The sequence below is a fragment of the Falco cherrug genome, chromosome 4 (assembly GCF_023634085.1).
Source record: "Falco cherrug isolate bFalChe1 chromosome 4, bFalChe1.pri, whole genome shotgun sequence".
NCBI classification, from domain to species: Eukaryota; Metazoa; Chordata; class Aves; order Falconiformes; family Falconidae; genus Falco; species Falco cherrug.
In genome coordinates, this window is record NC_073700.1 from 25,631,869 (window position 1) to 25,653,517 (window position 21,649).

Consider the following 21,649-nt stretch of genomic DNA (forward strand, 5'->3'; position numbering starts at 1 on the left):
CACATAGCACATGCTATTGAAAAACAAAAGCCAAAGAATAAAAAAATCAGACAAAATTGTGTGAAACATGTAAGTACTACAAACACACAGAGTGCAGAAAAAAGGTGAGATTTAAATAGCTAACCTGACTGGTTAGGGGAGTGGCTCACCAAGTCCCGAATGGGAGGCATGCCTAAAAAAAAAAAAAAAAAAGAAAAAAAAAAGAAAAAAAAAAAAGAAAAAAAGCAAGAAAATTACAGCAGTGTTACTTAAGTAAACTAGCACTTATTTTGAGAACAGTCCCCAGACCACTCATTACTATAAAACCATTTATTAGCACCCCTTTTCCAGGAAATGTTTCTTTCAAGAGCCCTCTCTCAATCTCACTAACCGTACTAGCGATAAGCAAGTCTGAATTGCCTCACCCACAGCGCTGAACACACCACAGGGAAGAGATACACTGATAGCAAATCCAGCTTCCTACGTGTAGCTTTTAGATTTAACTGTTAGCAGTTTTGCTGCTTTTACTAAGTATATCCACTGCTAAGTAGTTTTTATATATTTGGTATTTAATTAACCACTTTAACATGTCCTTGATTTTAAAAGTCTGATTTATATAAAAAAAAGAGGAAGTATTTATAGTCATTGAAACCAAAATCAGTTGATTTTTGATTGTACTAACTTAGAATTTCAGAGGTCACCCCTTAAACTCTAAGCAAGTTCGCATCACTTCGTTGAATGGCACACTTTCTCCACCTGAAAGTCATTATTTTGCTACCTGATTTAGCAAACAAAACTAAGTATGGTCCAACTCTGATTTAACCTAAGTGTATGCATAACAAACTTTAATCTACCACTCTTTCATAGCTTCTTCCTCCCAAGCCTCCTACAGGTAGTGTATGAAATGGAAGTCAATGTTTCAAATTCACAAATTTTACAGTTGGAGACCCTATCTGTTACATTTAAGGCAATGTTTCCTAAACTAAGTCAACCTCCATCACTACTATCTGCAAATCCCAACTGCCACTTCTTCCCCGACTCCTACAACAACTGAGAAAAACCCCTCAAAAGTTACAGTAAGAGCATTTTGTTCCCTAAGGTTCTGGCTGTAACACAATTTTGCAGCTTCACTGCAAGATGCACAAGGATAAAGCGAGACACGCTCACGTCAAAGGAGGAATCCAAGTCACTGGATTAATGCCAGAAGCCTGATGGTGCTCTCCTGTTTTGTTCTGTCCCACAGTTGTAAGCAATTACTGCTGGCAAATGTTTTAGTTCACTGTATAAATCATTTCATTGTGGAATAACCACCTGGCTATTCGGATGCGTTACAAAGCATGGAGGCAAACAAACATACCAAGGCAGCATTCAAGACCTTCCTTTCCTGTGAAGTTTACACACAGAGGAAAATTTTCAGTAAAGCAAACAACTAAATTGGGTATGAAAACATTCTGATAAAGAGCTACTTATGTCAATTTCCTAAAATAACCATCTTGGTACAAGACTGTAGCTGTTCCAGAAGCACTACATGACAAGAGCTTCACTCATGTGTCTTTATTAAAAAGATATGCCAAATGTCCTAAAATCAGCAGAAACACCCCCAGCCTTCAGGACTATCCCTTCTTAAGCTTTACTTCTAAACAAAGCAGGTTAATTTTCGAAAGAGAAGATGATTGTCCATGCAAAACACAAGTACAGAGGTTTGTTTGGCTTTTTTTGACCACTGATACAATTAAAAAATTCTCCGACACTGAAGACTTAGCTTACTGTGGCCAGGGCAACGAAAGGAAGACTTTAAATTTAGCAGTATTTGTGTCCCCTGGCTTTTACAAAGCACCTACCCAACAGTTAAGTCCACAGCTGGAATTGGGGAGAGATCCTACCCCAGGGTCTGTCAGGGAATGACAGATAAAACAACTGGAGCCATTAGTGATGCCAGCAATTTTGACTTCAACACTTCAAGCTACAGTTTTTCCTTTAGCCCTAAAATACAGACCAATCCCAATATCCATTAAATAATGCTTTAAAAAAGTAAAAAAACTTAACAATCTTCAAAGATACTCTGTTAAGGTATAAAATTTGTTAACCCAAATGGCCTGTACACTGATATGCTTTCAATAGGAAGGGATTTGCAGATACGTGAAATTTCATGACATTTTTAATTTCAGAGGTAACAACGTGGAGAGTACCTAGAAGTTACCATTCGAGGCTAAAAGAAGAACTAGGGAGAGTGAGTGAGTAAGACCGAGACAGGCAAATGACAGTAATATTTCCTTTCAGATAAAAAGGTGTCAAAAGGCATTAAGTCACTCTCGCCTGCTGCTGGACTATGGCCACCTCCATACCAAAAGACAATTCACTAGACAGGATTACAAAATGTTACAAAAATCCAGCCCTGAAAAATTATTTTTCTTTACATTATCATCTTACCTCCATTTCTCAAAGAACATGGCAAAACACCCAAACCAGACATTATTCTTGGTTATACTAGAAGGAAACAGATCTTTCAGGCATACAGCTACATGGCACCAAGAAACAAGACCCTGGCTGCCCACTTGTTGGTTCTGACAAGTTACCTTGGACACAGGGGAACACCCCAAGTACAGCACACAAAGATTGGACAGGATACTACAGAAAAGGTATTTTCTTAAGATGGGAAAGCGATTTGGGCAACCTTTCTCGCACCTAAAGGCTCTCAGAACCTTTGCATTACCAGCTGGATGTAGACATGTTATTCAAATAATTAACATATTATTCAAACTGCCAAACTACTCCCAGTAAAGCAGTTGCCTCAGACCCTGGGTACAGCATTGTGGCAGTGCCACTCAGGGACATGTCAGCATCTCCCAGCCTAGAGGCTGTCCAGCCACACCAGAAAAAAATCAAGCAACATTGAGCAAAACTGGAAGAATGCAATACATAAATGGGACCCCAACTACTTAAATATTGGGCTGGTGTTCACAAAAAGTGAAATGAAGGACAGTATACTCCAAAAATCCTCTGGATACAATTAGGAGGTTTAACAGGTTGTATAAGAAGTAATACTTCTTAAATTAGATGTGAATTTTTATTTAAAGCACTACTTGCTACCATAGAATCTGACCATTAGAGGATATATGTTGGAGAAAAAGCTGCATCTTAGAAGCAGGCAAGTATATGAAAGGTTAAACCTGACTACAGACAGGAACAAAATTACACAGGTGAAGTAAAAAAAAAAATAAATAAAACTAACTATTTAAAAATTACTTCTTAGAATGGTGAAGAGTTATATCAGTATGTTACAAAAATAACACTGGAAAGTATTATCGGATACATCCCTCAAGGGGCACATGGATAAACTGCTTCCAATGCTTTGTTTACTTTCATTTTAAATACTGCTTCTTCAAGATTCAGTAATGAGGACAGCTAAAAATTTAACCAGAACTTGAAATATCGAAGCTATACATAGAAATATTATTTTTTTTTTTTTTTAACTGAAGGGGCTAGAAGTCACATCCTTTGTGGTGTACAGTACACTAATTTTAAGAATTCAGTAAAGTTTCAGAAGAAACTCTGGGGAAACAAGTTATATCGTCACTGCTATATGAACATCAAAAAATAAATAAAAAATATAAAAATAAGAAAGTCTGCCCCAACATTGTGTTAGCATGCATTAATACCAAATCCCTTTGAAAATCTAGATTCCTAAAAGAAAGTTACTTCTCTTGTAGTCAAAACCAGACTGCCCTCAAAAACTCACTGAACTGCATGCTAGTACATTCACTGAGTGGCAGATTATGCACATGTAACAGATAAGTTTACTACTCTTAAACGGGTATTTGAAAAGAATGCATGCCAAGCCAAAATAACAAAGGATAATTATACTTAAATAGTAATAAAGGTAAAGACTGATCCATTTTGTAGGACACCAAAGCTTCAGGCAGATGAAACAAAGAAAAAACCTCTAGCCTAACAACAAAAATCAGTTCTGGTAATTCTAAACAAGTTTGTACCCTAGCTGTAACTCTGGATATGGAGAGAAAAAAAAAAAAAAAAAAAAAAAAAAAAGAGAGAGAAAATAAAGAGTCTTGAGATGCTGTTCAGAATGCTCTGAGAAAAAAGTTTGAAAGGCTCTTCCTTGTGAGACCTGTGTATCAAGGCTGGATGCAAAAAGATGCTTTGTACCATGACCAAGTTTAGATCAATTATTAGGATAAAGACAGGAAATTAGGAAATTCAGAACATAGCAGTGGTCATATTGGCTTCAACATCTGTTCAAAACTAGGCATGTCTATTGTACACCACTGGCAACAACCAGCAACTAAGGCATCGTAAGTTTCAGTATGAAACTTGCACAAAGATGGTCAAAACCATCCTGCAACGTTTAATATTAAGGTGTGACATAGGAAAATATCTCATCATGCTACAGCTTACATTTAAAGTTGAAATAATATTAGCTCAAATATTTCACTGATAATGGAACTTAAACTATTTGACTTTAATTAAAGAAAAACAAGGTACTGCCCCCTCACCTGGCTGTTTTTTGCTGCTGTTCGGCACTTCTCCGTTGGTCACTGGCTGTTTATTTGTGACAGTGCTGCCTCCTGACTGGCCGTTTAATACTTTAGGAGTAGATCCCAGGTTTGCAGCTATAACTGGTAACTGCTGACCTCGTTTCAGAAGCTGTTTCTGTTCCTGGTGTCGAAATCGCGGTGGTACTTCACGAGGAGGGTATCGAGGCAAGGTCTGCTGCTGCTGACTGTTGGCTGTGGCCCGCTTGGCATTATTATTAGTGCTGGTTACTGTGGAAGTGCCGTTAGAGGTGACAGGCTGAGGCTGGCTTACACTTGTCTTTGTTTGTTCTGGCACTGCCCCCACCCCCAAAAAAAAGAAAGTTGGACAAAGTTATTCATAAGAACAGCAACTTAAAAAATTGTAGACTAAGTCAGTATTCTTAGATGTGTTTACGTATTATGAAATGGCAGCATTTTTTCCAATTCAGGTTGTAAATCATTCCCCGTTAGAAGCTCTATTACCCCATAAGCACACAACTTTAATAGTATAGACCTGGAAGCAGAAATATGCCTTGCTATCACTCCTAACAAAGTTATCTCAGTTAAAGTATGCTACTACTAACAAGCTTTCTATAGCTTTTTCTGACAAATCAGCACTATACCTATTTATTTCAGCATCTAAACATAATTTAAAAAAAATATTTAAGTAAAAAAAAAATACTACTCCAATGGGAAACATAAGCATAACATATAAAAAAAATATTAGAAAAATGTTATGGTCTTGCCCAAAATGAACAAGAGGTGAACAGGACATACAGAATGCGTTGTTAAGACTTGCCTGCTTTATCAACCCTAACATCCAAAGACAAATCTATTAATACCCTTAAGTGAGTCTTGGGAAAAGCTAATAGCACAGGTAGCCCCCATACACAGCTCAGCAGGACCATGCTGGCATTGATAAAATGCCAAATGTGCAACTGTAACTCCAAATTATCTTTCAGTCTTGACAGCACGGCCACTTCAAGGCAAGATGAAGGTCAGGTAATTTGCAGAGGTGGCCTGGGAGTGAACACACCAAACTCAGATGCTGAATAAAGGGAAAACCACATCCTCAACTCAACACCTCCACCACAACGAGTACAAAAGCAAAGATGCTAAGTACAGGGGTGCGCAGGTGTAGGGAACTGATCAGCATGCCAGGATCAACAGATGGGAACGAATACCGCAAGCTACTGGATGTGCCTCCTGGTGCTACTGCCATTCAACCCAACCACTGCAACAGGTAAGCTGTACTTCCAATCCCTTATGTTATTGACATGTTAATATACTTTTCAAATTTCTTGGATATCCGACATCCATAAAGTCTGTTTACATTTACTCTGGGACTTTCCAAGATAGCTCAAGACTTGATCACAACCTTCCTCAGCACTGACCTACCTAAGCGACCAATTCACCATTTCCACTCTTCACACTTCACAAAATGAAACTGTCAATTTTAGAAGTTCTGAAGGAAAATAACGTAACTCATGTGGCATTCCCCTGGCTAACAGCAATGGCACAGCTTGGTAATGCAACTTCTCCAGTGACAAACATTTCAAGAGGTTCCTACTAGCTACAGGTCACTCCTTCCCCAGCAACACAACCCCTTCTGGGGCTGTGCAGCCAACGGAGGGGAAAGGTGATCCAGGTTTAAGCCATCCTCACAGTTTTTTCATGGAGATCCTACAAGAGAAGAGCTCAGGACACAGCTCCATCAAACTGCTCCAACAGCATCTCTAAGGTGGTGGCAGCCTATGGAAGAGGCCTGACCGTGCGCACTAGGACAGAGGGAAACTGAGGCAGGCACTACTGCTTGGGACCAGCAAGGGCTCCCGCTCTGCACTGCTGAGTGAGGTGGCACCCCATTACAAATCAGGTTTCCATTACTATAAGGCTGTATTTACTTTCAAGAATAGTTTTGCACATTGGAAGCACCTAAACATACATGAGGTTGAGGCATAAGAGCAGCATCTCAAACCATTTCCCTGCTGTGTTCCATTTAGCAACTTCCTGGCATGTCAGCAGCAGGAATGTTGTTGCTACATGACTGAAAATGTCGTCTTCTGGGGCTTTTTAAATTTTTAATATTTGTTTAAAGACTATTTTATCATTCACTTTCAGAAACAGATTCATGTGAACGCAACATAAAAAAATAAATGAAAACAAACTTAACCTTTTATTTAAAGAATCAGTTTGAATATTGTCAATGTTACTTATGACTATAATTTCTTTTTATTTCTTCTATAATACAGTTACATATTTTGAAAAATACAAACATGAAAGCCTTTAGAATAAAATGTAACCTACAAATCAGCATTGAGGTGTGTTTTAATGGAATATTGCATTTAGGCTACTTAAGCAAAGCAGAAAAGAAAGATGTGAGTGACCTCCTCGTTTCACAGGTGGCCAGCCACTGGCCTTTGATGGAAGTCCCAAGGGGAGCGGAGGAGCACCCAGCTTCGGCTGCTCACCAGCACGCTCACTCCACAGCCCCACCACCTCCCCTGCTCCGCCACAGCAGTGACCCAGCGCTCTCTATTTCACAGCTGACTGGAGAAGGACAGAATTAAGGAGAGGAATGGCCAAGGCATAAGTCAATTCAATGTACAGGTAATAGAAGGTATTCAAAAGCTATAATTTGGCAAGTTGATAAAAAAAAAAATCACCAACACCATATCAGATTCCAACAATTTGTTACCTGTATTAAAAAAGCAGGTAACTCTGATTCCTTGTACAATGTTTTGATGCACGTAACATGACAAGTTATAATCAAAACTGAATTTCACAAATAGTCTTAAACAAATTACTTCCATTTATTCCTTTTACAATTTCCTGGTTTAAAAATAATTGAAGTAATTGAAAGTGACTAAGCGGGGTGGGGGGGGTAGCGGCAGGGGTTGGGTAGCTATTTTAGCAAAGACCTATGAATTTGTCGACAATTTAATGAATAAACACTTAGCCTACTTCTGTGGTCTAGGTACTGCAACAAGGTTTGAAACAACAAAAAAAATAATTTCTTCACATATCACAATCTGTGTAACTACTGCCCAAATCTTAACTTTTTCATCTATCAATGTATCGCCCGCAATGATTCACACTAATTACTCTCTACAGTTTAAAGCACAGTCCAGCCTACACCTGAGGCGTGCTGACAGTGATATTCAGGAAACAACCACCTTTTGCAGCCAGCACATCATTATCAAGCCAACAAAGTAGTTACACAGTAACACCACCACTTAGGGACATATATACCCTTCGGTCTTCTGCCCAGTTTTTAAGCTTTTTTTTTTTTTTTTTTTAAAGTATTTTTTTTTATTACTGCTAGCTTAAATGGAAAGTACACCTCACTTGAAGAGGTTTCTCACAGAACACCCCATAACATGATCAATGAGATTCAGTTTTCCTACACTACTACTTCCATTTGCATACAATTGCTCCTCCTGCATAAAGTAAAATCATTTCTGTGTGACATTCCACGAGACATTCAACAGAGTTGCAAGTTGCACGCTTAGGGCAGCACTGCAACGCAGCAACATTAATACTTTACTTTCCTAATTAAAGCTACTTTTAAGACAAAGTGCATATTGTAACAGAATCCAGTGGACTTGCTGGTAATCGAATCACATTTGACTATAAGAGTGCAACTAATAAACAAGCTACTTTCTGCCAAGCCCCTATGCTACGACATGAACAGGACTTCAAAAACAGTTTAAGAAAATTTTATTTCTCATATATTCTGTGCATTCATTTCTTTAGCAAATGTGGTGACTCCTTCTACTACGATCAGCAAACGAAATAGAAATCTAACAGATAAGACAGCTATACTAAAGAACATGCAGAGTTTACATTTGTACATTAATTTTGAACCGAAATTAATCCAAAGTGCCACAGAATTCCCTTGCATTCATTCCCTTAAGTACCACAAAGTAAGTTTTAAGCTATGCAATTTATTCTGTGCAGCATTTTCTGGTCCACAACTTCTCAGGAGACTAAATAATACATTAATATTCCAATATGGCTACAATAAATTCCAACCCCTCTTAATCATTATCTTAACATTCTAATTTGTTATAAGCAAGTTGCTTGTTTAATAAAAGTTTGTTCTGCACACCAGTATTTTATTTTGAATCATATTAAGGCAGAAAGATAACATTAACAGACTTACAGTCTATCACAGTTAATTTGCTTGACTAGTAATAGCAAGTTTACAGAAACGAGTATTAAAAATGACAGATTTTCATAAAGAACAAACCTGCTGAAAACCCACAAAGCAGGGGATGGTGAAGTTACAGTTTACAGAGAGATTCCAAAGAAAGACGCTTCCAACTTGTGTTGCTTTCCCACTCTGCAGATTTCATTAGAAAATGGAGGAGAAGCATGGTGTCATTTTACTGCTCCAGGAGTGCTGCCTGCCAACTCCTCCTGGAGTAGGGGCCCAGTGACTTAAACTCCCCCTCCAATAAAAAAAATGGCAGCTGTTCGAATAACTTTAATGCAGATGGAAAACAGTTTCTCACTCGCACACAAAATCAGCGTACAAAGATCAAATCGTCTACTAAACCACACAAAGAACAGCACCAAGCTGTCATTTAAATGTTTCTTCTTGCTGCTGACCTCTTAAAAATGTATTGTAATGCTCTCCCTGCATGTCATGCCCCAAAGAGTTGTCAGTGCTGGAATGCTGAAGGGCAAACAGAGGAAGTCTGGCTTTCAAGCTGACACACGTAAGATGTAGTGCTAGAATTTTCGTTGTGGAAAAATGGCCGCAGCTGTAAGCTCAGCTAGCTGATCTGGAAAATATCTAACTGTTTGCCAATTCATTAACCCCTGAAGATCCGCACAAAGGTAAGTTGTATGCCATTCCTACGGGTAATTTTAACAGCAAGCATTTCTTACTCTGTTCATTTTTGCTATTTGCTTTCAAGATTTAAAAGCTAACATAACAGTTTTTCCAATCAGGAAAAGCACAGTTAGGCAAGTGAAAAAAAAAAATACCCGACAAAAAACAGAAGAGTTAGTGTATTCAGGCAATTTTGCTTCACAGAGAAGAAAATGAATAAGAAGTTTCCAAGGTGGGAAATATGAGTCAGAGATTTCAATTCCACACCCAGCTATTTTTAAAAGCACTTTCCGTTTCAGTGGTTGATTCAAAGTTGATTCTGTTCTGCAATAAAAGTAGTACTTTATGCCTCTGCCTTCTACAAAGCAGAGGAATTCAGAACTGAAGATTGGCAGATGTTTTCAGCTCAAGCTTGTACTGTTTTGCAAAACGCAAAAGCATTCAGCATAACTAACCATAACACTAGCATCAACATTACTGTTCAGTTTCTACAAATTACTTCACTAGGGTATTATGTGTATACATTAAAGTGTGTGCAAAAAGGTATTTCAGCTCATAATAAAATCTCATTCTCAAGAAACACACCATGATTAGTGAAGTGAGCATATACAACACAACTCAAAATGTTCCCCTTAAATAGCATTTACTTTAGTGCCTGGCTTATCATTAGCTACTTGCAGCCATAGTGTGGTTTGCAGAGTCCTGTTTTAGGAAAAATTCAGGGTAAATGGATTGATTTCTCTTTAATAGCACTGACATTAAACACAGCAAAAACAGGTATTTTGTTAAGCTAGAAGGAATACCACAACAACCCACAATCCTACAGTATTCTCAACAAATAAGGGCTTCCAAATGATACTTATTTTTTCCTAAAATACCCGGTACGAGAGCACTTAGAGGGCACTTGTCGATGTACGAATTTATGCCAGCTGCCACACAAATGGAGAAATCTTCCACTTAACAGCTAAATAATACATTCACCTCTAACTCCTAGGAACTGCCTCTTCGCTCTTTTAATAAAAACAGATGTATAAAGCTAGACAGGTTACAGTATTTGAAATCCACAAGAACAGCATACGTGCATTTTGAATGACAATACTACAATATTAAAATGCTACTTGTACCAGAAACGTTTATATTAGCATCACCTTCGTTACTTCCATTCCCAATCCTGAACAGAAGAAAAAAAATGAGCACTATTAACTTCCTCAGAAAGTAGTAGTCTTATAATTTTACATGAACGCTGGTAGCTACTTCAGCTGGTACAACAGCAGTTTCTACCTTAGCTAAAACAATATTTTTGAGCCATCCAAACCACGCTTGAAACCAAGAAAAAATCTCCCTACCCACCCCCACCGCTTAACCAGGTACTTTTCTGAAAGAAGGAACATAATTCTGAATTATTTAGCGATCCTATACTCTTGTATTTTATCTTCAGCTCATGCACAGAATAAATTATTTAAGACATTAACGTGATGGAAACTTGGAAACTAATGAAACATTAATTTGCATCCTGAATACAAGTAGGCAAAACTGTTGAAACAATGAAAGAGCCATGTGCAACATAAGCAACAAATTTTGTTCCTATAGAAACTGTTGCAAAGTTGTGTATCTGAATCTCATAATGTCTGTTCTTCATCAGGGCTGCCAGCTTGAGTTTCTTTGACAACTCTAAATTCCTGCTAAACTTCCTGAAATACCCTTTTAATAATAATGTAACATTAAAGTTGGAACTTAATACTTCCATCAGTAAACACTAGGCTTCCAAGGAGAAAGAGAGGAGAGGAAAAAAAAAAAAAAAAAAAAAGCCAAGACTTATTTTGTCCTTCAAAAGAAAGGTATTTTCTTTCAATTTGAAGATTGCCATCAGGTGGCCTACTGAGCAGAATCACTGCCCTCCTGTCTTCATGCTATTTTTAGCCATCTGCTTCTGCAGCCATGGATGCCAGCGAACATAAGTACAGAGGTCAAATGTTCATTCAAAATGGATGTTATTATTTACAGCAAAGTATTTTACCATTTTCCTCCTTCACTGTCTTTTCAGATATATTTAATTACTTCAGAACAAACCTAACACTTTCACAATTCTTTAAATCTGGTGTATTAACTTCAAAGACTTATGGCAGGAATATACAGAAGAAAACAAATGCTTAGCCTGTACTCAAATGCAATTCAACGCACTGCTTTAAAAAGGGTGCTTTAAAAACACAAATCGAGTGTTTGTTGATTATAATACTCTTCCAGAAATTTTATTGAGTCCTGGGCCTAAAGACAAACATAGGATTCCCACCTGACTGCAGTGACCAGAGCCAGGCTGGAAGGGCCAGGACCTGCACGCAGCCCAACGAAGCCCCCAGGACGGCTGCACGCACAGGACATAAGCTCCCATTACAGACATCGGCTGTGGGAACTAACGCTCCTGCAGCCACCACGCTCTGGGAGCTCCCTCTGCCTCAAGGGATCAATTCTCCGTAACCAAAACGTCAGCGTCCTCTAAGCAGCACACAGAATCCCGGCTGCCATCACTCCCTCCGCAGAGCATCGTCACACACTGAAAACCTATGGGTCCTACTCTTCCACATCCCCCCCTTCATTTAAAGACACATACTAAAGTATACACTGCACTTCAATAAAATAGACATAAACATTTCCTCCGATACCTAGTAATCGGTACTGCAGTCCTCAGGTACTGCAGGCAGGACAATCAGTGCATTATTTTTTTTAATGTGGAGAACCAGCCTCCTCCATTTCAACCTCATGCGAACTAGGATGCTTCTTCAAACGTGCACCTCAGTAATGGACACTTTCATTGGTTTCTTTGCCTCTTCTCAAGCGCAGTATGTCTTCTACTATTTTACTACCTTCATGTCAGAACAGCACTTCAAACACTTTTTGATTTTTCCAACAGTAATTGCATCTTTGCTAAGCAGGGCTTCCGAGCTCCTGTTTCTACCACAGCTCAAGTAAGTATTAAATTAAACCCAATGTTCCCAGAAAACAGGGATTCAGCAAGCACTCCACACGATCACTTACGCAATTATTATCCACTTCCCAACTAACAGGTTATGAGTTAGAATTAAAGAGAAAGTGAAAAGAATCTCTTTTTCCCCCTTTATAAAAGCCAGTTGGAACAGAGAGCTGTATAAAGCCCACAAACATTCAGAATAACTGCAGTGTTCCCAGCCTGCCACCGAACATCGAAATTACAGCTTTCAGATACTGTCAACTTGATAATTTTGTCAGGATGAACCCTCCACATGCAACAGTTAGTTAAAACCAGACACATCAATTACTTGTCTATCCAGCGTTCCCAATGCCCGTTACACTTAAGAGTATTTGGAAATGAAATGTCAAACAGATCCATTATGTGGATCTACACGTGGTTGTAACTTCAAGTGTTAAAAGTGTTTGTGCACTTTTCAAACAAAGCAAAAAAGAGGAAGGAAAAAAAATCAAATAAGGGAAAAACTCCAGGTATTATGTATGTGCTTGGTGTTGTGTAAGTAATTAAGAATGGGAAAATAGGAAGAACAGAAGACTAATCCCTGGAACAAAGCCTTAGCCATTACTCTTCTAGTCTTTTGTGGTCACTGTTTGAAAAAGTGCAACTGAAGTTTCAAGGATCCCATCTTTTAGTTTTGAGAAGAGCTTTCAGGTGACCCGTTTGATTTAACATAGTTAAAAATGCAGAAATTAATACACTGAATAGAAGTAACTCTAAAGTAACTTACCTTTGATTTTTTGTTCAATGGCCTAGAACAAGAAAAAAGAAGTGTCAGTGATTTGTGCAGATAAGAGAACAAACACATGTGCACGTGCCACTTCATAAAGCAACATTAGCTTTTGACTTCCCTCTTTTAAAATGATTTAAAGTTATTTAATTATCTACTTCAGAAGTGTCTCTTTAACCAACCCATGCCTATTATTGCTTATGCTTAGAAAGCTGTTTAAATGTTATAGAAGACAAAATTAATTTGAAAGATAACTACATGAAACAGACTGAATTAAACTTGCAAATTAACATGTTTTAAGTGAGTTAAAAACTGCCTGGAAGCAAAGAACCACCACTACTTTTATTGCAGAATATGGTAGGGGAAGAGGGAGGGACCTAGAAATTTAAAGGAAGTAAAAAGTAAACGCAAAATCTGCAAGTACTTCATTTCCAAGATTCAACTGGTGACATGGCCAAGATGAGAGATCTATTTGAATAAGATTTTATCAGAGGATAAAAATGGGGAGATAAACATTTCTTGTATGGAAGTGCATCTTAATTGTGTGGTTTTAACTATAAAACGTAGTGAAACTGGTTTCATAAAGGACCTCTCAACAGCACAAATCCTAGTTCTTCCTATATGAAACTAGGGTTTTCTTAACCATCGCTTTAAAATGCACTAGTGCCAAAGCAAAATGAGATTTAATTTTCTGTGGCCACTTTGGTAGCTGTACACAACCCTTTTTAATAATGATACCACATATATTCATAGCGTGCAATAAATCTGCAATCATACTTAAGCAATGATTGTCTATAATTAAAACTGTGAAGAGAGAAGAAATAGAATGTGTGAATGCAAAAAAAAATTATTGATTCACTGATTTGATGCTTGGCTAGATTCAGACATTAGCCCTGGCTAGGGCTGACGACTGAAACTTTATTAATATGACTCTTCAGTGTCACAGCCTCACTTCTCTTACAGAAATCAAGACCATTTAAGAGAAAAAACTTCTTTTTCAACTTACTAAGCTGACAAAAAGCAAGGACACATACAAAAATTTAAGTTGTACCATCCAGTAGTTAAAAATGTAGCCTCTTGCTCCCAAGATGCACATGAGCATTCTTGTGGCATCCTACTCTTTTGTGCACAGAACCTACTTAAACTCCTGATAAATGCCACACACTCAACGTTTTGCTACTCTGAGAATACAGCAAGTCAATAAAGACACATGGCTCCTGAGCAGTCTAGCAGGTACTCCACAGCAGGAGAAAGAGTAAGCAAAACTTCCCATTTTAGGCAAAGGTCTGCTATCTCCACTTTCAGAAAACTATTTATGCTTTCATTTCTCCTAATATTTCACTCACTCAAACATGCCTTTCAAACTCATAAAACGCTGAATTTTTGAGGAGAAAGTCAGCTATGAAAAACCACTTATTTAAAATATTCAAATTCTGCAAGTAAACCAGTTCCTTTCCTGTTACAACTTTTGATTAAAAAAATAATTCTGTAACGAAAATTAGCTATAAATTACAATTGAGGTCCAAAAATTATTATGCAGCTTTGCTGTCAGCTGCTGAAAAGAACCTCTCATTCTAAAATATGAGCACATACTTCTTCTTGGAGTATCCCTCCAGTACTATTTCACTTAGATTTGTTGCAAGATCAGACATAACTCATCTTGTACAAGTGCAAAACAAACGCCTTTATTTAGGCTAACAAACAGGGAGAGCTGAGTACTGATTACTTGACTATGTAATAAATATCTAGCATTCGTCAGTAAAATCAAAGAAAAACTATTAGTTAGGTTCACTTTGCTACCACCAGTTAGCAAACAAACCTGAAATGGACATGTTTTTAAAAGAGATTTACAAGCTCCTCTCAAGCTTAGGGTCAATACTTAGAAACAATGTCCATGATTAATATCTTGACAGTAAACACGAATTCTGAAGCGTTTACAAGCATTTCTGTGATGTTTCCATCCCAAATCACCTTTACTGTCAATATTTTTGGTTTTCTCCACCTTCCCTAATACAACTTATCTTATGACATGTTTCCTTACTGAAGGATAAGAAGATATATATTAAAGTGGCGACCCAGCTGAAAGCCACCATCTTAAAAATAATTGGTAATTTTATTCTACTAATAAATGCACTAACACTGAAGAAGTTTTCAAACTCAAAACTGCTTCAACTGACAATGAGGAAAAAGAACGGTCATCTCAGAAGAGTATTTAATCTCTGAAGAAACTGTACACAAAGCCAATTAAGACGTTCAATATGTCAGTTACCACTAAGTAACTGACAGTTCATTTAAAGCTTCAAACATTAAATTAAAAAGAAAATGCTTCTGAAAACCTACAACAGCTAAACGAGTATTTACTTGTGATGAAACAAAAGTAACCCACAAGCACTAGTTTTTATTTTTTTAATGTTTGACATACCTTTTTTTGAGCAGCTTCCTTCTTCTTCTTGTCTTCTTTTCTCTTTTTCCTTTCTTCCATCAACTGTTCTTCCTCTTCTTGCACTAAATCCCTGAACCACACAGTTTGTAATTAACTCTCCCAAAATACAATCTGTACACACTTAGATTCATTTTAGAACAATTATTTCACAGTGATAGAAAAGGAACTGGGGAATTTTACTTCTAATTGGATAATATTTCTGTAGGGACTATGTACTTTCACTGCAAACCACAAGTGACAAAACTTTAAGAACATATGCAGCGTCAAGCTACATGTAAAATCTTTTTTCCAAAGCTCACAACGAAGACTTGGACATTAACCTGATTCAAAAGCCAGCATAAATTCTGACGTTATGTGAATTTGTATGACCGAGCTCTCGCATGTCACTGCTCCCCATTGTCACACACGATCAGCTCTGACCCAGCACAGAGTTTGGCTACACTCAGCAGGAGCCCAGCAAGGGGTTCCTCCCCAGCCACGCAAGCCCACTGGCATCAACGTGGGTGCCCAGGCAGCCATGCAGGTATCTGCATCACTGCACCCATCTGCCAAGAAACAACTGCTCCGTACGCACTTCCCTGCCTGAGCAGCAAGCTAACTCAGTTGGCTGTACATCTGTATGGATAGTACTGCTGAAGCAGAGGGCCCACGAAGTAAAGGAACATGAACTTGAAAAGCATGGTTGGACCAGAGCTTCCAATAGCCAAGCAATTTTAGAGCAACTTAAATGAGCAACAAAGCTGTAACTTGACAAAAGTCGGACACCCCCCCCCCGTAACTGAAATTCACTTAATACAATGGTTTACATCCTAAAACAGAACGCTTAGCAGCAACAGCACTTTCAGATTACGCTGTTTAAAAACAGACTTCAGCAAAGGCAAGACAAAAAGGAGAACACAGAGTAAAAAAAACCAAACAACAGAGACAACCAAAGATATGCACTCATACTTGCAAGTTATCAGGGTCAGTAGGAACTCGTATCTGATACAAATTTCATGATAACGAAAATAAACTGTTCTTTGAGGCCATGCTCCGAGAGGTGCAGTGATTCTTGATAAGAATGAGAACAAACTCCACACAAACACAACTGACAGAAAACACTGTGGCAACAGGCAGACAAAAAAGCATTTGGGCCAATGGTGTAAAAAGCTCATAACAACAGGGATGGAATGTGCAACTGAAGATCAGTTAGTCATTTCATACACAAGAATAAAAACAAATGCTCACAGAAAGAAGGGTTCTGAAGTTTAGAAAGTAACAATAAAGCTGAACATACAAAAATAAAACAGTGGCAGCAGTTTGCTTTTGTTAGAACACTAAGAGGGAGAGGGAACATACTAATATTCAGTTACTTTAAAGTTTGAGATTCAGGGAATAAAGCATTTTTGTGTACTAGAAAGCCTACCTGCAAGGCTCTTCTTTACCCTTTAAGGGTCAGGAATGTTTCTACACTCAAAACCTTGGCAACTTTTGGTCCACAAGCCCTGACAGTACAATCAGGTGGACAAGATTTAAAAAATAGGTTGAAAATGTCTTTCCAGACCTCTTTCTGAAGCATGCATCTAGGTTGCAACACACGTTCCTCTGATGTCCTGAATCCTAACCCCAGCTCCACTGCACATCCTCTCACTGGGCAAACCACTAAATTCTACAACACTGAACGGGATGTGAGAACAAACTCCAGACTTGTTGAGTGAGTAAAGGAAGAAGACACCAAATTTACTCTTTGAACAACCTTCAAAGATTAGTATAAGTCCTCTTTTTTACATTAACATTTCATACATAACTGGTATTCTCCCAAATCTGCACACACTTTCTGATCTGCTGCAGCTCAAGTAACAAAAGCTACTCAGATTCAGCTACTGTGCAGATGTCTGGACAGTGAAACTGCTTAAGAGTCACAAAGGTTATTTACTGTGGCAAAAGAAAAAGCTGAGCAACAACTGATGGAAGGGCATTTACACATCTGTTTGTGACAAACAGTCTTGCCTGGTGTCTGTCTCCAAAATTCAGCTTTGAATGTGAAAAGCTGTTTTTATCTTTGCCATGCTGTTCACATACTAAACAAGGCAAAACAGTAGAAGAGATTTTATTACACCATTACTTTGATTGCGTTCAAATCTCTGTTTAAGAAGTTACCCTCATTCTATGGCACATGGTTGCGTGCACTCACATTATCAAACAAGACAATCTTGTTATACAAAACTTTGGTGAGAAAATGAACTAACAATGCCAGTAAGGGGCTGTCAAGAAGCAGTCTACTTCTGCCTAGAAACACTGAGCTCCTTTTTAATCCCAAACTACCCACAACTACAAATCTCCAGTTTCAAATAAAATATACATGTCAGAAGCAGTGCCAATTGAATACAGTAAAACACAAGATACTCCACAAGTATTAAAACTTTCATTATTTATTTAGATATATAAATAACTGGTTAATTCTAACACAGCTCAAGTCCCTTTCAAAACAGGCACAGGCATCAGTTTTGTGGTGGTTTTGGGGGTTGGTTTTGGTTGGGGGTTTTTTGAGTTATTTTAGTTTGGGGTTTGGTTTTTTTTTTTTTTAGTTTTTTTTTTTGTTAAATCCACATGTGACCTCCAGTTCCCAGTTGCCCAGTTCCACTGTGGCAAATTCATATAACTTCCTCACTTTTTAATTAGACAAAACAGCACTTCTTTTGGCACCTGCCTCTCATTGTAGGTGGTGCCAATGTAAGTAATACTAAACAGCAGCTCATCAGATCTTCTCTTTCTGGTAGCCAGCAGCTTATTGTATTTTGCATTCTGCATAATGCTGCCATTCTTTTGGAAGAGCCAAGTACAACGCAACTGCTGCCCATTTCAGTTCTACCTTTAAACTTTAAAACTGTTCTTTTGTCCTGTTGTGAGAGTCTTCAGCAAGATGCCAACAGCGGCTCTCCTCCTGGTAAAGATAATGCTGTAATAATGATATTTGTAATAAAATGTCAAGGCTTGTGGCCACTATTATTAATACTAGTTTCAAACAAAAAGAGATATGGTAGTGTTTTCACGTGACATGCACTGTGGAAGAAAAAAGCCAGCAATACTTAAAATATTTATAGGGCACAGAAACTTCTGAGACTATTAACATCAGTACACAAGACAAAAAAAAAAAAAAAATCATATGACTGCATTTTGGGTAACTGAAGAAGTTCTCAAATCTATTTTTATTACTGTTCACACTACCAGACAACAGTTATGCTTTATCTAGATGGTAAAAAAAAATAAAATCAATTTGTTCGGAGGGAGGAAAGCTTCATAATCACAAAATTAACAAGTATTTCTTTACTTAATTACAAATGTATTTTCTGACTTCCCTCCGTAAACAAAAAAAACTTTGGAGCATGCCTACATGTATCTGTAAAGCAATTAACAGAGACAGAAGTCAGTTTTCACATCTGCTTGCAGAGATCTGTGTTCTCACTGCAAATCCAATTTCAATCTCTACTTGTTTCTTTTCTGAGCGCTCCCTTCTGTCGGGGTAACACTGATTTATTGTATATCCAGCATCCCTCTTCTCCCCTATCACTTTTTGAGTGAATGTTACAAGTACTCATCAACTCATGCTGCATGTGTTAACAAAAGCAGTCTGGCACTGCAGGTATTTTACCAGAGGTAGAGCTGCAGCACATGTTGACAATAAGCAGTCAAACACCACTAGTATTCTTTCCACCCTACATATACAGTAACATACTACAGACCGACCACCACTCTAAAAAGTTTCCACAGACCAAATTTTGTCTTTTAAGATTTTTTAATAACAGCAAGTAACCATAGTTATTTCTTTTTTTTAAAGGAATTGTTTCTGATGTGTTAAGATAAAAAAAAAAATCTAAAAATGTAATTTCCGAGACACACACCCCCCTCATATTTTATAGTTGCTCAGCATGGCATCACAAGCCATCAAACACAGCACAGCTATTTTGCATTTTATCACAGTTTTATCATCTGGCTGCATTCATCGAGGACTGTCTTACTGCAAAAAGCAATCTTGCATTTGTAATTAGGTCTGAAAAATTATTTCACAGACAGCTAAGAAAGGTTAGTCATGTAACTACAGAAAATGGCTACAGTTGGCCAGTTTCATTTAAAGCAATCCTTTGGACACTTTACAAATTTGAGGTAGTGATCAACATGCAGTGATATCTGTGCACGATAAAGGTGATACCTAAGTCAGTTTTGTTCCTTGCTTGCATCCTGAGCATTTGTAACCAAGCTGAAGCTGACCCTTAGTTTGAGTTAATTTGGAATAGTCCAATTTTTAACAGGCAATTTGAGCCAGGAAACAATACAAGAAACATGTAAGTCTGAAATCAGTCTAGAAAAAACAGTGTCTCTAAATCACAGTTCATTCTCAACAGAATACACAGTTTGTTTACAGTTGACTTCTATACAAAGAAGAGTCACTGATTTGCTGTTCAGGAAGACCGTATTTCCTGAAGTACCATTAAGAAGAAGAGACATCTAATCCAACTGAAAAGGCCAAGTACTGTATCTTCCTCCCATGGCCAGGAAAGTTGTGTCCACAGCCCTTCTTCTCTCACAATCTCATTGCTTACTGCACAGCTACCTTGCACGTGTGCTGCTAGGCTGGCACCTCCCAGAAGCACAAGTTGAACACACATGTTCTATGAGCCATTCTCTGCCCACCTTGTCCCAAGATCACCCCAGGAAAAGCACAATGGCAAGCAGGCTGTGCAACAGGAATTCCCGTCACCTTCCCACGACATCTTTTCCAAAGGTTACTCAGATCTGAGGAAGAAGCAAGCTATGACCCAGAGTACTCACTATTCTGGTTGCTATCCTTCCTGGGGTCTTGTGCCCCCAGCTCTACCCAGCAGTGGGGGTGCACATCTTCATGTGAGACAGGATGAGCTGCCAGACCTTAGCAAGAGATGACACCCGGAGAACAGGCTGTTGCTGTCAGACGCAGTCAACCACTCTGAAACCTGCCCCTGCAAGGCTGCAGAGCCTGGGGGAAACAGTCCAGCTCCCTCCTGACTGCCACCTGAATTAATCATCCAAACAAGCGAGCCAAACAAGGTCTGTGGGCACAGGTTAAACACCTTGGATGCAGTACATGTATCAATGCTGCAGGATGGTATGTTACCTAGGACTGTCTACTGGACCAAAAGCTTATTTACAGGATTTCTAATAACCTGCAAAGAATTCTAAGAGTTCAGAAAGCCACTAGCACTTTGTTTTGCATAACAAATTTCAGTGCGTCACATGCAAAAACTACATTAACTGAAAATCTTTCTACATTTAGAAGAAAGCTATAGCACTTTAAAGTGCAAGTAAAATGCAAAATAGTTTTTTCATGGGGGGGAAAGGAAAAAAAATAAGTCATCAACCCCGGTGCAGCTAAATCAACAAGATTACATTTTGTTTTTAGAATGCAGATGCTAAAAACTAAGATACCAGAATCTCTGGAATATTCTACAACAGCATCATTTTTTTTGCTTCCACACAGGAACTACGAAACCCTTAAATTATGACATTGTGATCATTCTATTTTCATGTATTTAAGGAAACCAGATTTTAGGTTATAAAGACAGCTTAGAACACATTAAAACCCCCCTATAATCAGTATCAGGATCCTAGGTGATCCCTCAAAAAAAAAATTACCCACCTGTAGTTCATGACAAGTTTTTAAAAGAGTATTAGATTACCATTATAACGTTAAATCTCAGTGACTGGAAAGCAAAACAAACCCATTGTACAATTAAGTAACAACAGTAGTAAAGCCTTTACTGCCCATGTTCTTCACTGAAAATTGACTTTTTCAAGAAAGGCAGTCCTGTTCCCACTACCCTCTTACATAAACATAAACCTGAAATACAAATTCAGAGTTGCCTATTAAGTCATCACAGTCTAAAGCAGAACTCCTGAATTTCCATCTCTGACAGCTGAAAGCGCAAGTTTCCTTTATTCTTTCTAATGCAGTAATACACGGCCCTCTCAACAGACAGCAAATGGTAGTATTTATGCCTCAGATTCCAACACCCATTAGAACATATAACAAACAAGCTACATTTTTAATGCTACCCCTCCAGAAACAGAAGTGTTAAGTAGTATTTCCCATTTATCATCTTAGACTTTA

At 38.1% G+C, this 21,649-nt stretch overlaps 1 protein-coding gene across 8 annotated transcripts in view; it reads right to left on the reverse strand.

Annotated features, from left to right (window-relative positions):
• The window catches only part of TNRC6A (trinucleotide repeat containing adaptor 6A), a 52,689-nt gene that overhangs the window by 23,607 nt on the left and 7,433 nt on the right, over nucleotides 1-21,649 (reverse strand). For 5 of the 8 annotated variants that reach the window (XM_055710504.1, XM_055710506.1, XM_055710503.1 and 2 more), the window contains 4 exons: nucleotides 15,505-15,595; nucleotides 13,083-13,104; nucleotides 4,491-4,826; nucleotides 125-172 (listed from right to left, as the gene is read on the reverse strand). In XM_055710504.1, coding sequence (XP_055566479.1) covers nucleotides 125-172; nucleotides 4,491-4,826; nucleotides 13,083-13,104; nucleotides 15,505-15,595 — 497 coding nt within the window. The remainder of the gene's footprint in view (nucleotides 1-124; nucleotides 173-4,490; nucleotides 4,827-13,082; nucleotides 13,105-15,504; nucleotides 15,596-21,649) is intronic. The other 3 variants (XM_055710508.1, XM_055710505.1, XM_055710507.1) reach the window with 1 other exon arrangement.